General features: G+C 40.4%; 1 protein-coding gene across 11 annotated transcripts in view; it reads right to left on the reverse strand.

Moving 5' to 3' along the window:
* The window catches only part of ARID1B (AT-rich interaction domain 1B), a 413,167-nt gene that overhangs the window by 252,881 nt on the left and 139,495 nt on the right, over window positions 1-20,791 (reverse strand). For 9 of the 11 annotated variants that reach the window (XM_044761123.2, XM_044761128.2, XM_044761122.2 and 6 more), the window contains exon 4: window positions 5,857-5,967. The exons of the other annotated variants lie outside the window; for them this stretch is intronic. In XM_044761123.2, the coding sequence (XP_044617058.2) occupies window positions 5,857-5,967 (111 nt within the window). The remainder of the gene's footprint in view (window positions 1-5,856; window positions 5,968-20,791) is intronic. 11 annotated transcript variants of the gene reach the window in all.

The raw sequence follows: 20,791 nt of genomic DNA on the forward strand, positions 1-20,791 counted from the left end.
GCCACTAAGCAAACATCTCTGCTACAATAAATTTAGAATTGTCCATTTATTTCAACAGGACTGAATTTAGCAACACTTTGCACGCAAACATTTGAGTTATTTAAAAGCAAACTATAGTTCTTTTTAAATATTAATTTATTCAAACTTCCCATATATTTAGCCTGCTTTTACCTGGAAGAAATCCAAACTGGTGAGGTTTTATTGAATATTCATTTACAGAACAAATATTTAAGTGGAAGATTGTTTTCAAAGAGGGAGAAACAGAACTTCCCACTTCCTACTACTTCTTACCTTGTTCAAGTTCATGTGTTATCCTCTATTTTCAAAATGACTACCAATATCACAAAAACACTCCAGAGGATACAATTAGAGACCATCATATCTTAAAGAAATAATCTGTCTTGGAAAATAGACATTTGTCAGAGTCACTGTGAGTTTTCCTAAATTAGGACTTTCAAGAAAGGTCTTCAAAGGTTTCTCTCATCCTTAATCCAGAAACATTGACGTCTCCATACAGAATGGACCAGTGACGAAAATTACATTTGAGAATATGGTAAATCCTAGGTAAGAAATGGAAGTATTGTGTGTTCCTTTAAAACTCGTCAAAGATAGCAAAATGTGTCTATACCTTCAATTTCAAAACTCTGCCAGTGGGTAACTCTATCTGGAGATGCTCTGCCTGACAAGGCGCCATCCTTCAGAGAACTTCCTGCTGTCTCACGGGGTGCTCACTTTTTAGGACTTCCATAACTCCAAACCTCAGCACAGTCTAATAAGATCGAGAGAGCACTGCTAACAAACAGCTGATGTCTTCAGCTGCACACAGTGATGGCCAATGATTGAACACTGAAGTAAGGTGACAACAGATTAAATTTCTCTTTTATTAACTTGTAATTTTTTTAAACGTTCAGAATGATTTGAGAAGGATCAATCAAGGGAAGACAGCTACATTCTTAAGCTTTTAATGACAACTATTGAAATCAAGTTCAAGATACAGATAAACAAGTGAAGGAAGAGTTCACTCAGCAGCCGTACACCTGGTAGATCTTAACTTTTGCAAAAATCTGCCAACTAACAGGTTAAGATCATGTTAACAATTTATATTTCTAGTTGGGTTGAGAACTCGGTAAAGACAAAACAATTAAGAAACGGTTCACCCAGCTTTGTCCAATAGTTTCTAGTCATTCACAGAACCATATGATCAAATCTACACACTTAAAATGCCCCTATTAACACATCAGCAATATCCATATATGCTTCCAAAGTACATGACCTTTTATCCCTAGCCAATATAAGTATCATTAAAGATTACAAAAACAAAAACACACATACAGAGCATTCTTTTTGAGGAAAGAGAGATCATTGTATGCGCTCTGTTGCTAATAGCTAACCCCCAAAGAATACTCTTGGTAATAGAGTTTTCCAACCATTCTCTTTCAGGCTCCCAATATCCTGTTTAACACCCTCTATTTCAAAGAATCACCAGCATTGACTACCTCCTTCCTTTCACAAAGGGCCAAAAAACATGTTTTATCTAAACCTCAATATTTCCTTCTAATTGCAAACTCAACAAAAGTGCCATAAGCCCTATTCCACATGACATATAGAGTTTTTTTACTAAACTCTGAAGATCAAGCCCTTTTCAGGTCAACCTCTTTAGGTATTTCCTATTTAAGGAAGAGAGGGTCAGAAAGAGGTTTTTAACGACCTGATGGGCCTTCTTAAAGGCTATTAGAATATGACTGATCGTATTCTGTGTCTTAGGTAAACAGAACAATGGACCTGCTATCTGCAATGCCAACTGGTGGCAGGCCTCTCTCAAGAGTAAAAACGGGTCAGTCATTTCTAAACTGAGGAATATGGACAACTCTCCAGATCTCTGGAGAAGAAAGCACTCTTTGCTCAGAACGAGGAAGAAAATAAAACTACATTTTAATGTCCTTTTATACGATTTTATAAATATTTTATTAACAACATATTTTAACAACATATTTGTACTATATTTACTGAAATTATGATTACTGTTTCTGTCAATTTATTTCTTTTTATAAAGAAAATATATATTACCAAGAAAAGAATGTCTTTTTGCTACTTTTAGCTTAATTATCCAAGGTGCCCACCTGTTCTCTTGAAGCTGAAGGTTATCAAGGTAAAACTCAAACACCGTTCTATAATAAAAGAAAATGGTTTTAAGAATAAAACCGCCCCATCAATACAGATATTACACCCAGATAAGCCTTTGTATCAGTAGCAGGTGGGGAACACAGGCTCTCCTGAGCTCAGTTCAATACCTTGGAAAAGATCCCTTAAGTAATTAAAAGAAAATTCTGAAACTGAGAGAAAACTGTGTTTAAAAGTTTTTACATAAATTCTATTAGGAAAATACTTACTGAATACAATACAATAAATACTCTGAAAAGATCCTAGTCTAGTGGGGGGGCCAAGACAACTATAAAAAATGGCTAGCAATAAAAGGATGAATAGTAAATGCCACAAGAGATGGAAATGGAACAAAAGACTCAAAAAAAGTGCACTAAATCCTATCTTGGGAGTTATTTTAGAATATAAATTGAGATATACTCAATGTTTATAAAATAAAGGAGTTAATAAGATACAGTAATTTTTAGACCTTCCACTGTGCATTTTGCTTAAATGCTGGCTTCATTTCATATCAACGGTTGAGGTAGAAAAAACTACAGAGTATGCTCAAATTTTAAGTGACAATATTCTAAGCAGATAGAGTTTCTCAAGCTAATTTTTATATCACATGCTATATGCTAAGAGTTGTTAATAATGGTAACACCAAGGGTATGTCAGCTAATGCATCTCAAGAGGGAGAAAGCTGTATGATTAAGAGGTATAGAAATAAGTGGACATGATTAAGGAAGATTTGTTCTGAGCTTAGGGCTGAGTGCATTAAGTGAAGAGTAAACATTACTGGTCATGGCCCCGAAACAACAAGAGGACAAGCATTAATTTATCAGTCATTTGCTTTATGTGGATGATCTGAAGATCTAAGACAGCTGGAAAATATAACTGCATTAGCTACTGAAGAAGATCACCAAGAATTTAATGACATAGAAATACAGACAAATGTCAGTTCAAACAATGGTGAGAGCACAACTTACTGAGGGATCAAATTACTGATCCAGCATAAGGATATTGGAAACGTCTTGATTTCTTGTAATGGAAAGCTAACTGTGTAACAAACATATGCTAAAGAAAAAAAGCACAAATGCTGAAAATATTACAAAAAATTAAGAAATAACTACTTGAGATTTCTTCTTATAGTCACATATATAATGGATAAAGACAATAATTACACCTTAGAATCACTATGCCACATTTTTTCAAATATACAGATAAGACCCATAATTTCCTTAGTTCCAAATTAAAAAAGAGATTATAAATATGATGAATGGTCTTTAAGTAAGAAGACAAAATTTATATCATTGACACTTGACAAGGAAAAAATGTAGGATAAATCTAGAAAAGACCCAACACCAAATTCAGATGTGATAATGAATATAGTTTCAAGGCACCTATAGTATCAACTTAGCCAAGTTAGAGAACTGAAATATTTAATAAAAGTAACACTAAACATATGTAATATTAGAGCCATACAGAACACCAACAGATCTTTCCCCCAAAGCGTAATTAACTTATTTGTGTACAACACATCGATGCAGCATTTCCATAAATAAAAACATACTTGTAAACCTCGTATAGAAACTTTCTGCACAAACAAAGCCTGGTGAAAGAGCAACAGTGCACTAAAAGGCATTTAAATAAAGCCAATTTTCATCTTAACAGACCGGGAGCAGGGGTCCGGGTGTACCAGCTGATCTACGGTTTCTTCTTTATCAGTAACTGCTACTGCTATATACTCACCATAAAACCTGGAAATTTGGCTCTCTAAAAAAAAAAGACTATTGAAATGTTATTGAGTCAGTCAGCATCTTATTTATCTGTGAGTTATGAAAACAGAAAGAAAATACCAATTAGGGCTTTTTTTTTTTTAATAGCTTCATAAGAAAATTTTTATTATGAGCAACCTTAAATCCTCTTGGGAAGTAGGCAAGGTACAGATTAAGAAAGAAAGAAAGCCATTATACATGCATACAAATAGAACAACTCAGGAAAATGGAAAGTATTGATGAATATATTGGTTCACTTGCTAAAATACTATAAGCCCCTTTTCCAGTAATCGACTTAAAAAACACCATCCCAGAGCAGAACTCTTCAGCTGGGTTTCTGGGCCTGCCGCACTCCATTCCCTCCCTAATCATGCTGTAGAGTCTGCCGAATGTCCACCATGCACTCCACGCAGAGCCTTGTGAGTGAGGTCAAAGTTCAAGGGGAAATGCAGAAAGCAGTACACTACCAACTATACTCACAGCTACATAGAAAATCTGCATTAATTTATAACAAATTTTCCAACCAGTATAACAGTACACTTTGCCAGCCAATGCCAAACCTACAAAGTTGGGCTTCTCCAAAAACACTGAAAATCTGGTGGAAAAAGAGTGGAACTCGCCGCCCACCTGCTTCCCATGAGTCAATTTAAATTTCCTAAAACCACAAGCCAATTTCCAAATATTCAGCAAATGTTGCATTTATCAACTGTTGACGTGCAGGCACACACACACACACACACACACACACACACACACTGCATGCTCATCAAGCTGTGAATTATCTGAAGAAAAAAGCCTACAGCATAAAACACAGACTCCGTCACCTTTATCATTCCCTCCAAAACCAAATAACTAGACAATAAATACCCCAATGTTTCTAAAAAGTGACCACAGTAAATATCACCTACCTCCCACCCTAGAAATAACAGCTGTAAAAATTTGCGTTTCAAAAACATATGCATCAGATTCAAAGATACTTATATCCTGCAGCCATCACTTACCTTCTTCCTAAGGCCACATGTGACTTAAAAATGGGTATGGTACACATGCCAAATGTCGTGTATAACATTCATGACAAATGCTCAGATGTTTAAAAGTAATACAACAAATCTTACTTAACGTAAACACATTTGAAATTCAAATTAAAATCATGGCTAGCCTGAGCTCCCATCCTAAATAAAACTTCTTGATAGAGATTAAGCAATAACAATAATTCTTCAAACCAAAATATTTTAACAGGAAAATAAGTAAAAAACTTGTTTGCACAGATGTATTCTTTTAGTTTATAAGGAAAGCCTCATTTAAACTAGGTTGCCTGTAAAAAAGCAAATTAGGCACAGATGAAGTATTTATAGGCAACCATAGGACGGCCTATAATATAGCCACTACTCTGGTGAATATATACCCCAATCACCAGACAGTATTTGCTGGTGGGAATATTCATAAGGTGCTCTTTCCAATTTTAAACTAAAACACTTTTCTTTTGGGTGAAAAAAGATTGGGTGATTTCTCATTACATCAAGTCCCAGAAGAAATTCAAAGGACTACCGGACGCTTTTTCTCATTATTTACATCCTTTGCCGGGTAGGAATTTCTTTACATTTCTCTCTTACATAGACGCCTCTGTTCTCTGTCACCACCAGAAAGCAACAGGCTAAACAACACACAACTGCACCACGAAACACCTTTTTTGCCCCAAAACCCATCAGCCGAATCAAACCTGCCAAGTGGACTCGGAGAGACCTCCAAACGACACACCTATCCAGGACTACACAGCTCCTAAGCCTGAAGCCCTAAAAAAGTTAATAAATCACGAATCTATCTGAATTCTAGAAACTTCTACCCCAAGTCTTAAGAGCAAGTACAACAAGCAAAAACAACAGCTCTTTTTAAAAATCTGTAACTATTATGTTCCCAAATCAGCACGTGAGTGTCTTACTGGTAAACTCGACGGTCTTTCTTGTTGTATTAAGTTCAAGTCTTCGTGGTTAGCTTTTCCGGGAGCCAGAGGAGGTTGAGGCCTAGTCCCATAGCCTTCCTGAGACATGTCCTAGACAAACACAAACATGAAGCACCGGGTGAGTATCTCAAGGAGTTACAAGCTTCTTTGGCCACCGAATGAACCAAAGGCTTATCAGAAGCTATCGACCCAGGTTACATTGAAATAGACAGATAGATAGACAGATAGATATGGTATAGCTATTTCTTTAACACTTTATCGAAAGCAACAACAAAAGTCAAAAAAAGCAGTGAATCATCGAGAGCAAAAACATACAGAACGAGCAACGAAATTTATTCGGAGACCATGCACACTAACGATCGTATGTGAGTTCTGCAGGAAGATGTCTAGTCAGTAAGGAGGGCAAGGAGGTCAGCTATAACCAAACTCTCTTTACATCATGGCAAACCCAAGGCACACTTTATTGTTTAATTCTGATTTTGGTTGTATTGTTTAATTCTGATTTGGGTTGAAGTGCCTTTAAATATTAGCTTGAGAATGTTAAAATAATTAATGAAAACTTTATTATCAACTGACTTTTAATATGCCCTCTCAGTAACCCACAAAACAACACAGTCATTAGGCTCACAGTATCCTGGGGTTTCTACAAAACCAATAAACACTCATGTACAGAATTCCATATGTTCACGTGGCATCGTTTCCAGAGAACCACAATAAAGAATAAAACAGCAGTGGGAAACAAAACACACCCAAAAAATCTGCTGAGGTATGAGAAACTTATCATTAACATGGCCTTTCTGGCATCCTGTTGAACATTTTCCAGGAGCTGTATTCTACGTGGTTTCAGTATTCTGCTGAAATATTACTATATAAACTAAACAATCACACCACACCAAGCTTACTGTACACCAGATCTCTAGCTATTTAACTCTGTCTGCTTGGCTACTAAACACTCTACCACCATTTACACCCAAAGTCAACCAGCAGGACAGAATGTGAAATACTTATTACAGCAGGTCTTCACTGGCACCGAAAGTGGAAGAACCAGTTTCTGATTGGAGAGAAAAAAAGAATGAAAAATATCCCTCAAAAATAAAATTCTCTCCCTTTCCCTGTCAGTTGAAATATGGGTCAGAACTAAAGGAACAGTATCTACAAGTTCTACTTCTGTCAAATCCTCAAAATATCACTTTAAAAATTAATGTTTATTAGTTGAAACCCTATAAAAAGCTGCTGCCGCCCCGCCTCTTTCTCACACAGTATACACTGAAAATTACAGGGCTTCCTGAGCCAAGAAACTTTGGACCAATAAATAGCTGGTACTACAAAGTACACAGCCCCACAAACTAGACGTAACCAGCCAAGGGCTGGAGCAACCTGCCTCGAAACAGGCTCTCAAGTGAAGAGCGTGCCAACAATCCAGCATTTTCCAAGCAACCTTCTGCCCTTTACATAAATCTACACACACGCACCCTGAATCACGATCTCTAACTTCGAAGAGTAAGGCATACTGCCCAGTCAGTACTATCCTTCTGTAAGGGAATTAAATCCCATTGTCCAGGTTGCTATCTGATAGCAGTGAGGGGAGGTCTCGGCGAGCACACGTGGTCCAAGGATGCTTAAAAGGTAGCTTCAATCTGGCTGTCGGCAGAGGGTAATAATTAGGCTGTGGGGGGACAGAAGCCATGGCTGAAAGAGTCTTACCACTCCCACCGCCCCCTCCCCCAACACCACGTGTCTTCCGGATCCCAGGCTGCCACTTGTCACACGGACGCCCCACGGGGGGGCCCTGCTGGTTCCTTTAGATTAACAGGGAGGATTTCAAATCAAGCAGGCCACAAGGCCTCCATTCAAGGGCCTTCACCCTGTTACAAAAAACCCCACAAAGGTGCAGGACAGCCTCACAATGGGCCAACAAATGAGCAGGCCCCCGCTTGGTCGTTTAACACACGCGTGTGCATACACAGTTTACCGGCAGCGCCCGGACACTTTTTTTAGTAAACTTCGGTTAAGAAACAGGAACAGGCCCACATGCCCTCCTATGCTTATTAGCCTTTTAAATTTCTTTTTATTTTCTCTTTGTAGCTAAATGAACTGATTTCTAAAAGAGTTGAAAAAGATCATTACAACTATAGTGAATACGTATTTTAATTTAGATATTGTTCCCTCTATAATAAGCAACACTGAACTAATAGACTAGAAAAGCTATCAGAAAATTTTACTACGACTTTACACTTCACTTTTTAAGGCTTTAAAAGTTCAAAATAATTAGATTCCCCCAAAGTCTCAAACATTATTCCTAACCGCAAGAGGCTTTCAATTATGAAATACAGTTGGAAATAAAACCAAAACAAAATTTAGTGGGAATCACTGGATTGAACTCGTTCTGCCTCAATTCTTGTTTGAACATAAGGATTAATTTAACTGAGAGAACATCCAGAAAAGGTACCAAGTTTTAACTGAAAACAATCATCATCTATATATAACTTACACTGGGACTATAACGTCGCCATGTGGCAGCTTTAATAAAGATGTAAAAAGTATACCCCATAACAAGCCTGAGCGTTTCCCCCTTCAGAGCTATATTTATTTTCTGGTAGGTACTTATTTTCATCTCCAGAAGAGTAAGAAGGAATAAGTAATTTAATAGATTTAAGAGGGCAATGTCAGTACCAGAAAAGAAAGCATATGTTCAGCATCACGTTGTATAAACAAACAACTAAGCACAGCCTTACATTTTTAAAACATCATGGCCGTGTCCGGTTATTTACAAGTTTAAACTAGTGTACACCAGCTTGTACACTAGTACAAGTTTCCACACCCAAATTACTACTGCGCTCATCTGCCATACTGCCAGGACTGTTCAGAAAAACAGCATCCTGTGCTAACACTGCAGTGCGAAAGAACCAGCAAGGGGAACATGGTTGACCCTCTCAGAGTTCTTTATCCGTCTTATGTTTCTGCATCCCACGCGCACACTTCTAACCACTGATGGATTCCAGTTCTGACCCTCCTTCTGCAATGAGTCACAGGTAAAAGGAAGACCGACTCAGAAAACAACAAAAGTGTGAAAACATCCACAGTTGTTGGATGCATTACTACACAATTGCTCGAAGCATTACCAAGTATAAATGTGATTTTAAATCCTTTTTTCTTTAAATAGAGCTGGGGCATCTTTTCTGGTCCTTTAACAATATATTGTAGAGCTCATTCAATATCTGCACCTAAATATCTACTTTATTATTTTTTTAATGCTGCACAGTATTGCGCTCTATGTCACTGCAGTGACACAGTTAACCAGTCCCCTACTGATGGGCATACAGGTTGTGCCCAGTCTTTCCCTACTTCACACAGCACTAGAACAAACTCCGCTGTTTATATATCTTCATGTGAAGCATTTCTATAGCATAAATCTCCACAAGAGGAATTCCTGCCAAAGGGCTGGTACATTTAAAATTTTGAGAGAGACTGGGAAAGTGTTCTTAACAAAGGAAGCATCAATTTACACTCACAGTCTATCATTCTGCAACAGAACAAAGCTTCACTAAAGATGTTTACCCTAGCATCAGAATACACCTAACCACATTAGGAAAAGCAGCAAACCCCGAACGGGGAAGAGGTGGAAGGACTGGCAGTAATAATAAAGGAAGACAAGGATTTAGACAAACACACGGCCATGGGACTAAGAGGTCAGGGAAGATAAGTCCAGAAGCTTGCAAGAGCTGGTGGTCTTTACAGTCCTGCAAAGAGCTTCAGGTCTGAAACAAAAAGCGACACGAAGCCACTGTGGCTTCCGGATCTAGAATGCGTGATGATTCTCATGTTATTTCAGAAAGGTTTTTCCAATAATTGCATGAAGTACGGATGCGCTAGAAAGAGAAGCAAGGTGGCCACTGATCACTACTGCGATAATCCAGAGTGAGGTGACGAGGATTTGAGGAGCCTCATAACATCCGGCACTATCTACGTCAGCATGATTTCTCGCTCCTTTTCTCTCCCTGTTTTGGAAACTCCTATCGTCAGTTCCAACCGCTAATGGGGAACAGACCAGCACTGGCATGTGAGACGCTGTAGGGGGAGAGGAGAAGGACAGGGCGACCCCCACAGGGAAAACGCCTGATGGTGGCCACGGGACACCATCACTCTGCTCAGGAAACTGGGCGTGCTACTTACCTCTCCACTTTTAGTTTGTAGGTGAAGAAATTTAAAATATCCTTTCCAAAAGGAAAACAATATAAGTCTATAAATGTCCACTTCAAGAATAGCACAACCACCCCCTTGCCACCTCAGGAACGCCCTGGTGGAAATATTATTAACAAGGACAGCTGACATCTGCAGCAGGGCTCTGGGACAGGGACTGTGCACAGCCCCTGTCTCCCACAACCTCATGAGATGGCCTTATTATCACCTTCTTTTTACACGAGGAAACAAAACCTTATGGAAATGCCCAGCTAGTGTCTGACAACCGAGCTAGCATCTCAGTGTGATGCACAGATCTTCAGTGCCACCATGACTCTCCTTGAGAAGAGAGAATAACAACAACAGGAAGAGTAACAGAGTAATGCTCTATATTATTATTTATATGATAAACAAGTTTAAATATTATGTCATATATTATTTATATATAAAATAGATATATATTTTAAGTTTATATACAATTTATTATATTATCAATAATAATATACTATTTATAATATAGTATTATAAAATAATAAGGACTTAATGTAATTTTAGCTTTTTTAAGGTATTATTCTAGGCTTCCATATATCCTCCTTAGTTCCCCTTTCAAAATTTATGAATCTTAAGCATTTTCCATGTGGAATACTTTCAAAACATTCAATTATAATATGATGACTAAATAAGAAATACTAACATAAAAAACTCTCACAAATTTGAACACAAGGCTGTTCTCCCCTGACTTGTTATCATCAGATAGTTATTTCAAGTCCTCAGGCTGGTGGACAGCAAGGCAGAGACCCTGCCTGCCTTCTCGGATCAGGTTGGGTCAGGCTCCTCTGCCAGTGACGCACGCTCTGCCCGCCCGTTGACAACTGGTGTCCCTCAGACCCTCACCCCGAGGCCACCGCACCGATCCTATGTGGTGAGGATTCCCGAGTCTCCACTTCAATTCCCATATGTTTTAACGGCACCAGGAACATCTCTACCTGCAGGCAGAGCCCCCTGCACTCATCACACCCAGAAAACGACCCTCCTAGATGTCCTCCTCAAACCTATTCTCCTCCTTCAGTCCCCACCTGGTCAAAGGCCACACCATCCACCCGGGACTTCCCAGAGCCATGTCACACACCTTCCTCTCTCTCCCACCATACACATCTGATGCATCACCAAACCAGAAATCACTGTCGAGTGCATCCCTTCCTGTCTCCCCTGACTGCCAGCCCCTTCACACCACACCTCTCGCCGGCCGTGCCACCAGGGCACACTGGCTAACATACCAACAGTCGTGGTGCTCTCCTCCTTGGCCCCTACAGAGCGAAGCCCACAGTCCTTCGTTTGGCACAGAAGAGCTCGTCAAACATCCTCCAGCCGCCACTCCAGCTTCGTCTTGGCCTCCCCATGGCCCACTGCAAGTCCTCAGGTGCGCCCGCTTGACTGCTCACGGGCTCCTGCAGGGCCCTGTGCCTGCACGTGCGGCTTTCTTGGTCTCACTCTTGGTCCCGAGTGGATGCCTTTCCTTCCTGTGTCTGCAGAGCATCTGCTGGCCTCAAGATCCTGGTAGAAATTAACTCCACTCTCTCTCAAAACAACTACTTCACACCGACTTCAGCTGTACTCTTCTTAAAGAATTTACAATGCTGTATTTTACTGTTTGCTTGCGTATTTCCTGAACCGGACTCTCACTTCCTCCTGGGGTCCCAGTGCCGAGTCCAGACAGGTACTCAATAAGAGCTGGTGAATGACTGACTGAATGGCTTCCAAGAGCTCACACTTAGAATTAGACACAGCAATACAAAAATAAATGTACGAGGACAAACACATAAAACTGAACACAACTTGGGCTTGTGTCCAAGAATATTTATCACGCTAACAGCTACACTGCCTGGTAGCAATGTGCTACAGAACACATTTCACTGTTTGTTACTGACAGTCTTAAGGCAAAAAGATGGCTGCAAAAGAATGTAGCAAAAAAATACACTGGAAATTAAGAGTGAGGGCAAAGACTATGGAGAGCATCAGCAGTACCGTCAAAAAAGAAAAACCAAGACATTCTATACTACTGTTATTTTTCTTTTCTTCTCCCCAAAGCCCCCCGGTACACAGTCATGTATTTTTAGCTGTGGGTCTTTCTAACTGTGGCATGTGGGACGCCACCTCAGCATGGCCTGATGAGCATCTGCGCCCAGGATCCGAACCGGCGAAACCCTGGGCTGCCAAAGTGGAGCGCACGAACTTAACCACTTGGCCATGCGGCTGGCCCCACACTCTATACTTCTTAGTGAATAAACCAGCAATGAAATATTCTTGCCCTCCAAAATTGACAATGAGTTTGATAAAGCCTGTATACCTAACTATCAATTTATAGGAAATAAAAAGGACCAACGAACACACTAAACCATAACAAATCAATCGGCAAACCCAGAACTGTGGGAGTCTCTCCTCGACAAATGACCCAGTTTCTTCAACAAATAAGCTGCAATGAAAAACAGAAAAGAAGAGCAGAAGAGAGGCAGAAATGCAGACAGAGGAAAACCCCAGAGATGAAAAGGCATCAACCATCTGTAAGACTGGACCGTATTTGGATCTTGACTCAAACTACCCAACAATGTAAATTAAGCAAAAACATTTTTTCCATTTATGAGACTACTGGAAATGTGAGCACTGGATAATTGGTAAGAAAAAATTCTATTTTAAAATGTGAAAACTGTATCACGTTAATGTTCCTTTTTTAAAGCCCTTTATCTTTTAGAGCTATATGCTGAAATATTTACAGATTAATGATACAATGTCTGGGCTTTACTTCAAAATAATATCGAGGTTGTGGGTGAGGGAAGAGAGTGTGGCTGTGGCAAGACTGGCCACGTAACGGCTGAGTGATGGGTACACAGGCTCGGTACACTTCCGTCTACTTCTGTTTAAGTCTGAAAATTTCCACTTAAATGAAAATGGAGTTAACAGTATGAAAGATGAATTCAGGAATCCAGAGGCCGGGCTGAGGCTGCCGGGCAGACCCCAGCTTCCACCTGAACAAGAATTTCCTTATGGGTCCCCGTGCCTTCAATTCTCTCTCTCCCAAGAAAACCCATCAAGCGTAGACCATTTCATCTTTCACAGTTTCTTCACCTCCCCCCATTTTATCTTTAACATGTTTGCTGTACTATTTAATCCTACCACTCAGATGTCTTAAAAAAAATCCCTCCATGATCTTAACCAAATCAACTCTGCCAGTTTGATTTTTCCCAGCTCCCCGAGGCAAAACCTATCCTGGTTGTGGACGCAGAGATCCTTTCTCGGTCTCATCTCTTGATCTGTCTGTCCCGTTCTCAGCTCTAGCTGCCCTCCTGGCCTGAACCTGACACGCTCACCCTCATCTCGGTTTGGCCTCTTCAAGGCCCAGTGTCCTATTGCCCTGATTCCAAGAACCCTTTCCAGACACAGATCTCTCCAAAGACCATAAACCTTTGAGTCAAAAAGACCCAAGCTCAAACTCCACATTCTGGACTGCTCACTATCTGCAGGACCCGGACCAAATTTTTCTGTGTTCAGTTTCCTAGTCTGGAAACCACACCGGACTACGCCACCCCGGGAAGGCGAGGGGAGCAGTGTGGCTCCTTCACTCCCAGTGCTTGTGTGTCACGGGCGCACGGTGCTCCAAGAGCAGGCGCTGAAGGGGTGTTTCACACATATCATGTTTAGTATCTGTTTAGGAGAGTGGTAAATCACTTTCATTCTTCTGAGTCCATATTGATACTTTTCCCCGCATCTTCCTTTACCCTTGCTCCAAAAATCTTTTATATTAGATTTAAAAAACCACATGACTCAAGCTCGGCTGGTTTTTTCTGCTACTGATTCCATGGGAAGACTCTGAGCTTATATTAAAGCCATATTCCCTCTAAGACACTAGATACACTGATGAGTCCAAAGGTTAGATTCAGAGTATTGTTTATTTTCTATCAATTCAAAGGAATAATTATTTCCATATTTTTAAAAACCACTCTAGAAAAAGGACAGGCCTGTACAAGCTACTTATGATATTTTCTTACAGATGAGTCTCATTAATATTGATAGCAGATCCCTCATTACAGTCGTAGCCGGCCACCGACACGAACGTCACTACGGCACAGGACTTTCCAGAAAACCTGGGGCTGCAGCAGCCCCCTCGTCTGCAGTAAAGATGAACCCAGAGAGGCCTGAAGAACAGACAGGACTGCCCAGAATAGCCAGGCCCTGGCATTCAAGACGTAAAACAAGCTTTTCGTTTTCTTTCAGTTTTCACAAGAACTTCTTCCTAAGCTAACAGGGGGCCCAGAGCGAGAAGGGAAGCCACATGGCTGCCTAAAGTCACATTTCCTAAAATACCAAAGAGAAATACGAAGATGCTCAAGACCTAAGGACGAAAGTAAGGAAGATTTCTAATAGATTAATTTATTTTAATAAACTCACAAAGCTAAATGAGCCACAGTTAATGTTCAGCGATGCTCTTTATAGGGAAAAATAGTGTCTGTAACCATAATAATAATATATACACATAAATATATGTGCACACACACAGCAGAAAAGAATCTCAGCCCTATACCCTATTACCTGAAGAATTACTTCCTCATCCGTAAAATTGAGATACAGGAACTTGCCTCTAAAAGCCGTATTAATGATTACAGGAGATTAAAGGAAAGTTGTATTAATGATTAAACGTATAAATGATTAAAGGAACTACCTTTAAGCAATCAGCACTGTGCCTGGCACATTTAAGCACTCAATAAATGTCAGGTATTGTTATTTATATTCCTTAAAACCATATTTAAGAATGAGAATCAAAATTTTCATTGAACCACTGGGAGTTTAACCTGTGGCCGTGATGCTGATGCTGGTGTGATGACGACAGAAGCAGCTAACAGTTAGACAGCCAGGCACACTTCCAAGTGCTTTACTCACTGAACACACTCTTGGTCTCGACATCAACCCCACGAAAGAAGCATCATTTTACAGATGAAGACACTGAGGCACAGAGGTTGAGAAGCTGCCCAAGGTCACTCAGTGGGCAAGTGGTGGAGGTGGGGTGGGAATCAATACCTTCTTTCTGCAGAGTCTATGCATTTAACTACCCTCCCACTCGCCTCCCACTGGACAAGGACTAGTTTCTGGACTTGATCCCATAGCTGATAAATCTCCACCCAAAGCCAGGGTCCAGGAATCTAAATTTTTAAAGAAATTCTTAGACTTGCTCATAACGTTTAAGAATCATTGACTAAAGATAGTGTAGTATTTTCACGAAAGTTTGCTAATGAAGAGACTGCTACAACATGGGGTTTTAGATATTTTGCCATTCCCTGGTATCTATAGAATGAAATTTTGCTGTATCAATTAAACAAGGGCAACTTCACCAGGCCTGGTGGTACAATTGGTAGACATGAGCCTACCCAGCTCTGACGTAGCCGACTGAGGTCAGGAATGGCCCTATTTGTCTTACTGTGGTTACAGCAACAGCTCAAAAAGGTTATCATCCGCTCTGAAATGATGTGACACTGGCACTGCCATCTCACGTCCTCTGAGGGCTGACTCATTCTGCCCGAAGCCAAAGCCCTTCCTCCCCGGACCAGGGAGATGACCACTCCAGGGGTGCAAGCCAGCAACCTGGAGGAAACTGACTATCATCTCTCTCTACCACTCTGGGACTGTGACTCATATTTAGGGCTGAATTCTTAACCTAGAGTGAAAGGGATTTGAAAACTCCCCTGACATGAAAGCACATTTTGCGTGATGCATATATTTTTCTAGGAAGAGGATCCCCAGCTTTCACCAGATTCTCAAGGACCCCCCAAAAAGCTAAAGGGTGAGAACAGGGATAATGATATCAAAATTGGGATTCACTAGAACCAAGAACTTTAAAACTTCAGAGATTTTAAAACCAGATTAGCTACAAATAACTGCATCCAACATTATAATCTTTATCCAAATAACTACAATAAAATATAAAGAATTTCCAAATACAGTTAGTGTGCAAATTATATATGCAACAAAAACTCAGGTTGCCTAAGTAACTCTAGTCTAAAAAGTTACCTATACAGGACATCTTGCGTTATTATACACACACTTTAATTAAAGGAATAGCATGAGGGATGCAAGTGGCAGGACAACAACCTGCTGAAATAGAATTTAAGAAACCCATATGCTGTATACTCAGGCAGAGAGTTTGTTTTTGCCAAAGAGAGTGAAGTAAAGTACCAGAAAGATCCTCTCTCCAGCCTGTCTTGCCAGCTCACCCCTAAAGCTGTACAGGGAACCACTCTTAAAAAGTTATCTGGGGGCAGGCTGGGTGGCACAGCAGTTAAGTTTGCACGCTCCACTTCAGCAGCCTGGGGTTTGCAGGTTCAGGTCCCAGGCGCAGACCTACACACTGCTCATCAAGCCACGCTGGGGCAGCACCCCACATACAAAACAGATGTTAGCTCAGTGACAATCTTCCTCACAAAAAAGAAAAGTTGTTTGATTTCTCCATGCAATGCCTTTGGAGTGAAAGCTAAAAGAACTGAAGGAAAAAAAGGAGGAAGGATAGGAAAAAAAAAAAGTAACAGAAAAAATATAATAAAAGAAAACAATAAAAGATGGTCAGCCATCGGGAATTTCGTTGTTGTTTTACACTGTACCAACAATGCTTCCAGGATGCAGAAGCAAAAAGATTCTGTTGAATTTTTTTTTACCATGAGCATATATTCCTTTTATAACTTTTTAAAAAAATGTTAAACAGATCATTTTATCTATGAAATTAATTCTCTCTCTCCCCATTCCAGTTTTCATTTTCAGAGTACAGACTAGGAGAAACAAAGATTCTTAAAGGAAGCTAGCATCCAATTACCATCATCTTTCCCAATCTTCAATGGGAGTACACAGGCTATAGACACTCCTTCTGTACGAAATAACAGAAAATTTGAATTTTCCAGAGGCTCCCTTATAGTTTTTAAAAAATATATACTCCAGTTAAGTGTTGCTATGACTACAGGAAAATTTTACCTTTAAAGAGTCAATTAAATTTCTATTCGGAAGAAAGAAAAGAAAAAGAAAAAGAAGACTTCAGAAATTTGAGGGTGACTGTCAATTACATGGGGATTAAAGTAAAATTTACTTATTAAAGTAAAACATTTCTTTAGCCATTTTACGTTAAAATAAACACCTCAAATTTTCCAAGGACATTCCGAGGATAATCCTCATTGTTTTCCTGTGGGGAAGTGAAGCTTGAGAACCACTGCTCTAAAGCAGGGATGCGCCGAACACTTGACAACTGGTGAAACGGTGGGGTTCAGGGTCCTGGAGTGCCCCTGCTGCGCAGGACATTAACCGCTTAGCTGTAGAATCCTTGGCTCCCAGAGACAGAGGGAGTGCCCTCAGTGTAGGCTGGGCCAGGAGCAAGGCAAACAAGTCCGAATTAGGAGGAGGGTTTACAAAGTGGTTCTCCAACGGCGTCCCCGGGCCAGCAGCAACATCAGCCTCTAGGAGCTTGTTAGAAATGAAAATTACCAAGCCAAACTACAGACCAGAAACTCCGGGAGTAGGGTTCAACAATCTGGGTTAAAACAAGTCTTTCTTGTGCTTCTAATGCACACTAAAGTTTGAAAAACACTGGGTTACCAAGTGGAAGGGCCCATACCAGTGGCCTTAGAGCCTGAATATCAGCCTAACTCCAGAGCAAAACACATCGCAGTACTAAGGAAGACAGTAGTCCCTTTAGATTAAAACAGAGTTGGGGTCGAACTGAAGCCCCGCCACATTGAGGCATAACTCGCTGTATGAGCTCTCAGGGTGATCAACAGTACGTGAGAGAATACCCAGGGGCCAGGCTAGAGCAAGACTGGAAAGCACTCGTTAGCGTTTCTGCACTCCAGCAGCTCTCCAACTTTGAAACAAAACAGACTTGCCCGTAGAATTAAATGCAGATTCCCAGGTTCCCCGCTGGAGAACACTTTTGGAGGAAGAAAGCTTGAGCAAACAGCCCCGGTGATTCTGATGTAGATAACCTCCCTGTTTTTCTTTTTAGGAAACCACAGCTGTGCACCTACCCAGGGGCCCCACCCTATCCCACTTCTCCATCTCTAGCTTTTCGTCTCCCAAGGAGGCATGGAGACGTGAATCCACTCCTCTCCCCAAAAGCCTGGCACTTTGAGGAAAATCGGTCAGTGAACTGGGGCTGGATCTGCGATACTTCTGGAAGAAAAAGGTGGTTGCTGCCATACTAGCGAATTCTAAAAGTAACCCTATGTTTCAAACATCTGCAGATAATCTTCTTCTGGAACACAATCTATAGAGAGCTTGGTACTCTAAAAACTTTCAAACTCAAACAAATTGATGAAGAATTTTAATGTTATATATGTTAGGCTTTACTTTATTTTCCATACTTTTAACAAACTGAAATGAGCATTTAGAGACAAATGAAGACAGCTGAGAATGGCAAAATAACAATCCAGGAAAAGAAATTCCCCCAGTCTCTCTTGTGTCAGAATTTAAACATCTAGGAAAAAGGATTGCATGAATAACCATGAGCCTCGATGATACTTTCAACTGCGTAACCTACTCCAGCCTCAATGTCATCCCTCAATACCAGTAGGGGAGGGGTCATCAGAGAGGAGAGGAAGTTGAAGGGAACAAAGAGAACCAGACTCAGGTGGGAGGGCAGTTCCACACACTCTCCCATCTATGAAGGGAGAGGCTCCCTCCTCCGCCAGCTGAGTCCGGGCCACCAGGACGAAGAGCTAGAGAAGAGGTCCCAGGTGCACTAAGTGTCAGGGCATCTGGTTCAATCCCACAGCTCCATCTCTGTTAGAGATGGTGATGAAGAGAGAAGGAAGAAGAAAGGAGGGAGAGAAAAAGAACTTGAGAAGCTCATCTACTATTACAGCTGTGTTAGAAACACAGTCAATAACATAGTCAATAACATTGTAATAACTTTGTGTGGTGACAGATGGTTACTAGACTTAGCGTGGGTGGTGATCATTTCATAATGTATATAAATGTCAGATCACTCTGTTGTACACCTGAAACTAATATAACATTGTATGTCAACTATACTTCAATAAAAAATAAATACATAAATAAATAAAAGCAAGGGCCCAGGCAGATACAGTCGCAACTGACTATAGGATCACCCTGATTTCTATAGCAATTAAAAATAACAAGATACTTAGGTCAAATGACACTACCATTCTCAAAATGTTTTTCTTCATTCTTCAGTAGTTTTTTCTATTTACTGAAGAAGCTTACAGGAATAAGAAGAACCAAAAACCACAAATACACACACAAAACTGACCATCCTATATGAACTGAAACTGTTAAGGCAGCAAGTTATATCTATATTCAGAATTAGTGCTGAGCTTTTCATATACTGCTCTGTCTCCCAAGGGAGGAAAAAGTAGCAGAGGGAGGAAAGTCGCCACTTTCTCATTCCCATCCGCCTAACCTCTGGCCACCCCAGCCAAGAGCCGCCAGCTGTGCAGGCTGCTGGCTCCAGCAGAGCCTAGCACCACCTCTCAGCTCCCAGGAGTGGCTCCAACCTGAGTCTAGAAGCAGTTAAGTGATTACCCAAATCAACAATGAGAAATCAGTCTAGGGTAGGAGTGGGCCCTGCTCAGACCTGAAAGTAACTTAAGAGTTTTCTCCTTAGATACTCACAAGCTCTTTAAACTTAAAAGGAAATTCCCCCTAGCAATGGTTCAAAGCCCCCTGCGAGCGCAAATAGGGTAGGCAAGAAGAAAGGGGGAGGTTCAAAATTCAAACAGAACCAGGGCTTCCCTGGTAACCTCCTTTGAAACAAAGAAGAATTTTTATCAACCTACATTCCAAGAGTTTTTATTATCAAGTTAATTAATAGACTCCTGTGTTAATACCTAAATGCTAAGCAACTAATGGCAACAAACTATAAATGTCCTTGTCTTTGCTCTTATAACAAAATCTTATAAAACAAACGATCTGAGCCCTTCAGGGATTTAACACAGGCCTTGCATGGTTAATTTTCCCCAAAAGCTGCAGAATAAGGAGCGGCTGATAAACATCCTATCACACAAATAATAAGAAACACAGAGTAGAATAAATAATTAAAGGACACAGCAATAAAGAAATGTTTATGCCACAATGGATCACTGCCAATATGCATAATGCAACTTCTGACCTCCTTCAGTGACTTATTTGATTGGCAAGTCATTAATTCTAAAGTATTTCACCCTCATCTTCCAATGCTATCTCCCTTTTCAAAACGATGCCCATTTGCCAGATAGTTTCAGTTTACCGCATCTCCTTTTGAAAAATGCAGACCACAAAGACGTCTAAAGAGAGTGGTATTTTAGAAAACATAGTTTAAATTCTTGTGTCTACTGACTCATGTATAAGTAGAGTTAGGCTTCCACTTGGTTCAACTATTGAGTCACCACTGTCACAAGTGATCTACAGAGCTGGTACTATTTTCTGTTTAAAAAAATTACTGAGGAGCCAGCCCAACGGCATTGTGGTTAAGTTCACGCACTCCGCTTCAGCAGCCCAGAGTTTGCGGATTCAGATCCCGGGTGTGGACCTACACCACTCATCAGCCATGCTGTGGCGGCGTCCCACATACAAAATAGAGGAAGACTGGCATAGATGTTAGCTCAGGGACAATCTTCCTCACCAAAATAATAAATAACTAAATTAATTAATTAAATCAAAAAATACTAAGAACCTTTTATTTCATTTTTAATCATCGAGGAAAAGCAATGTG

Source organism: Equus asinus, chromosome 1, assembly GCF_041296235.1.
Source record: "Equus asinus isolate D_3611 breed Donkey chromosome 1, EquAss-T2T_v2, whole genome shotgun sequence".
NCBI lineage: Eukaryota > Metazoa > Chordata > Mammalia > Perissodactyla > Equidae > Equus > Equus asinus.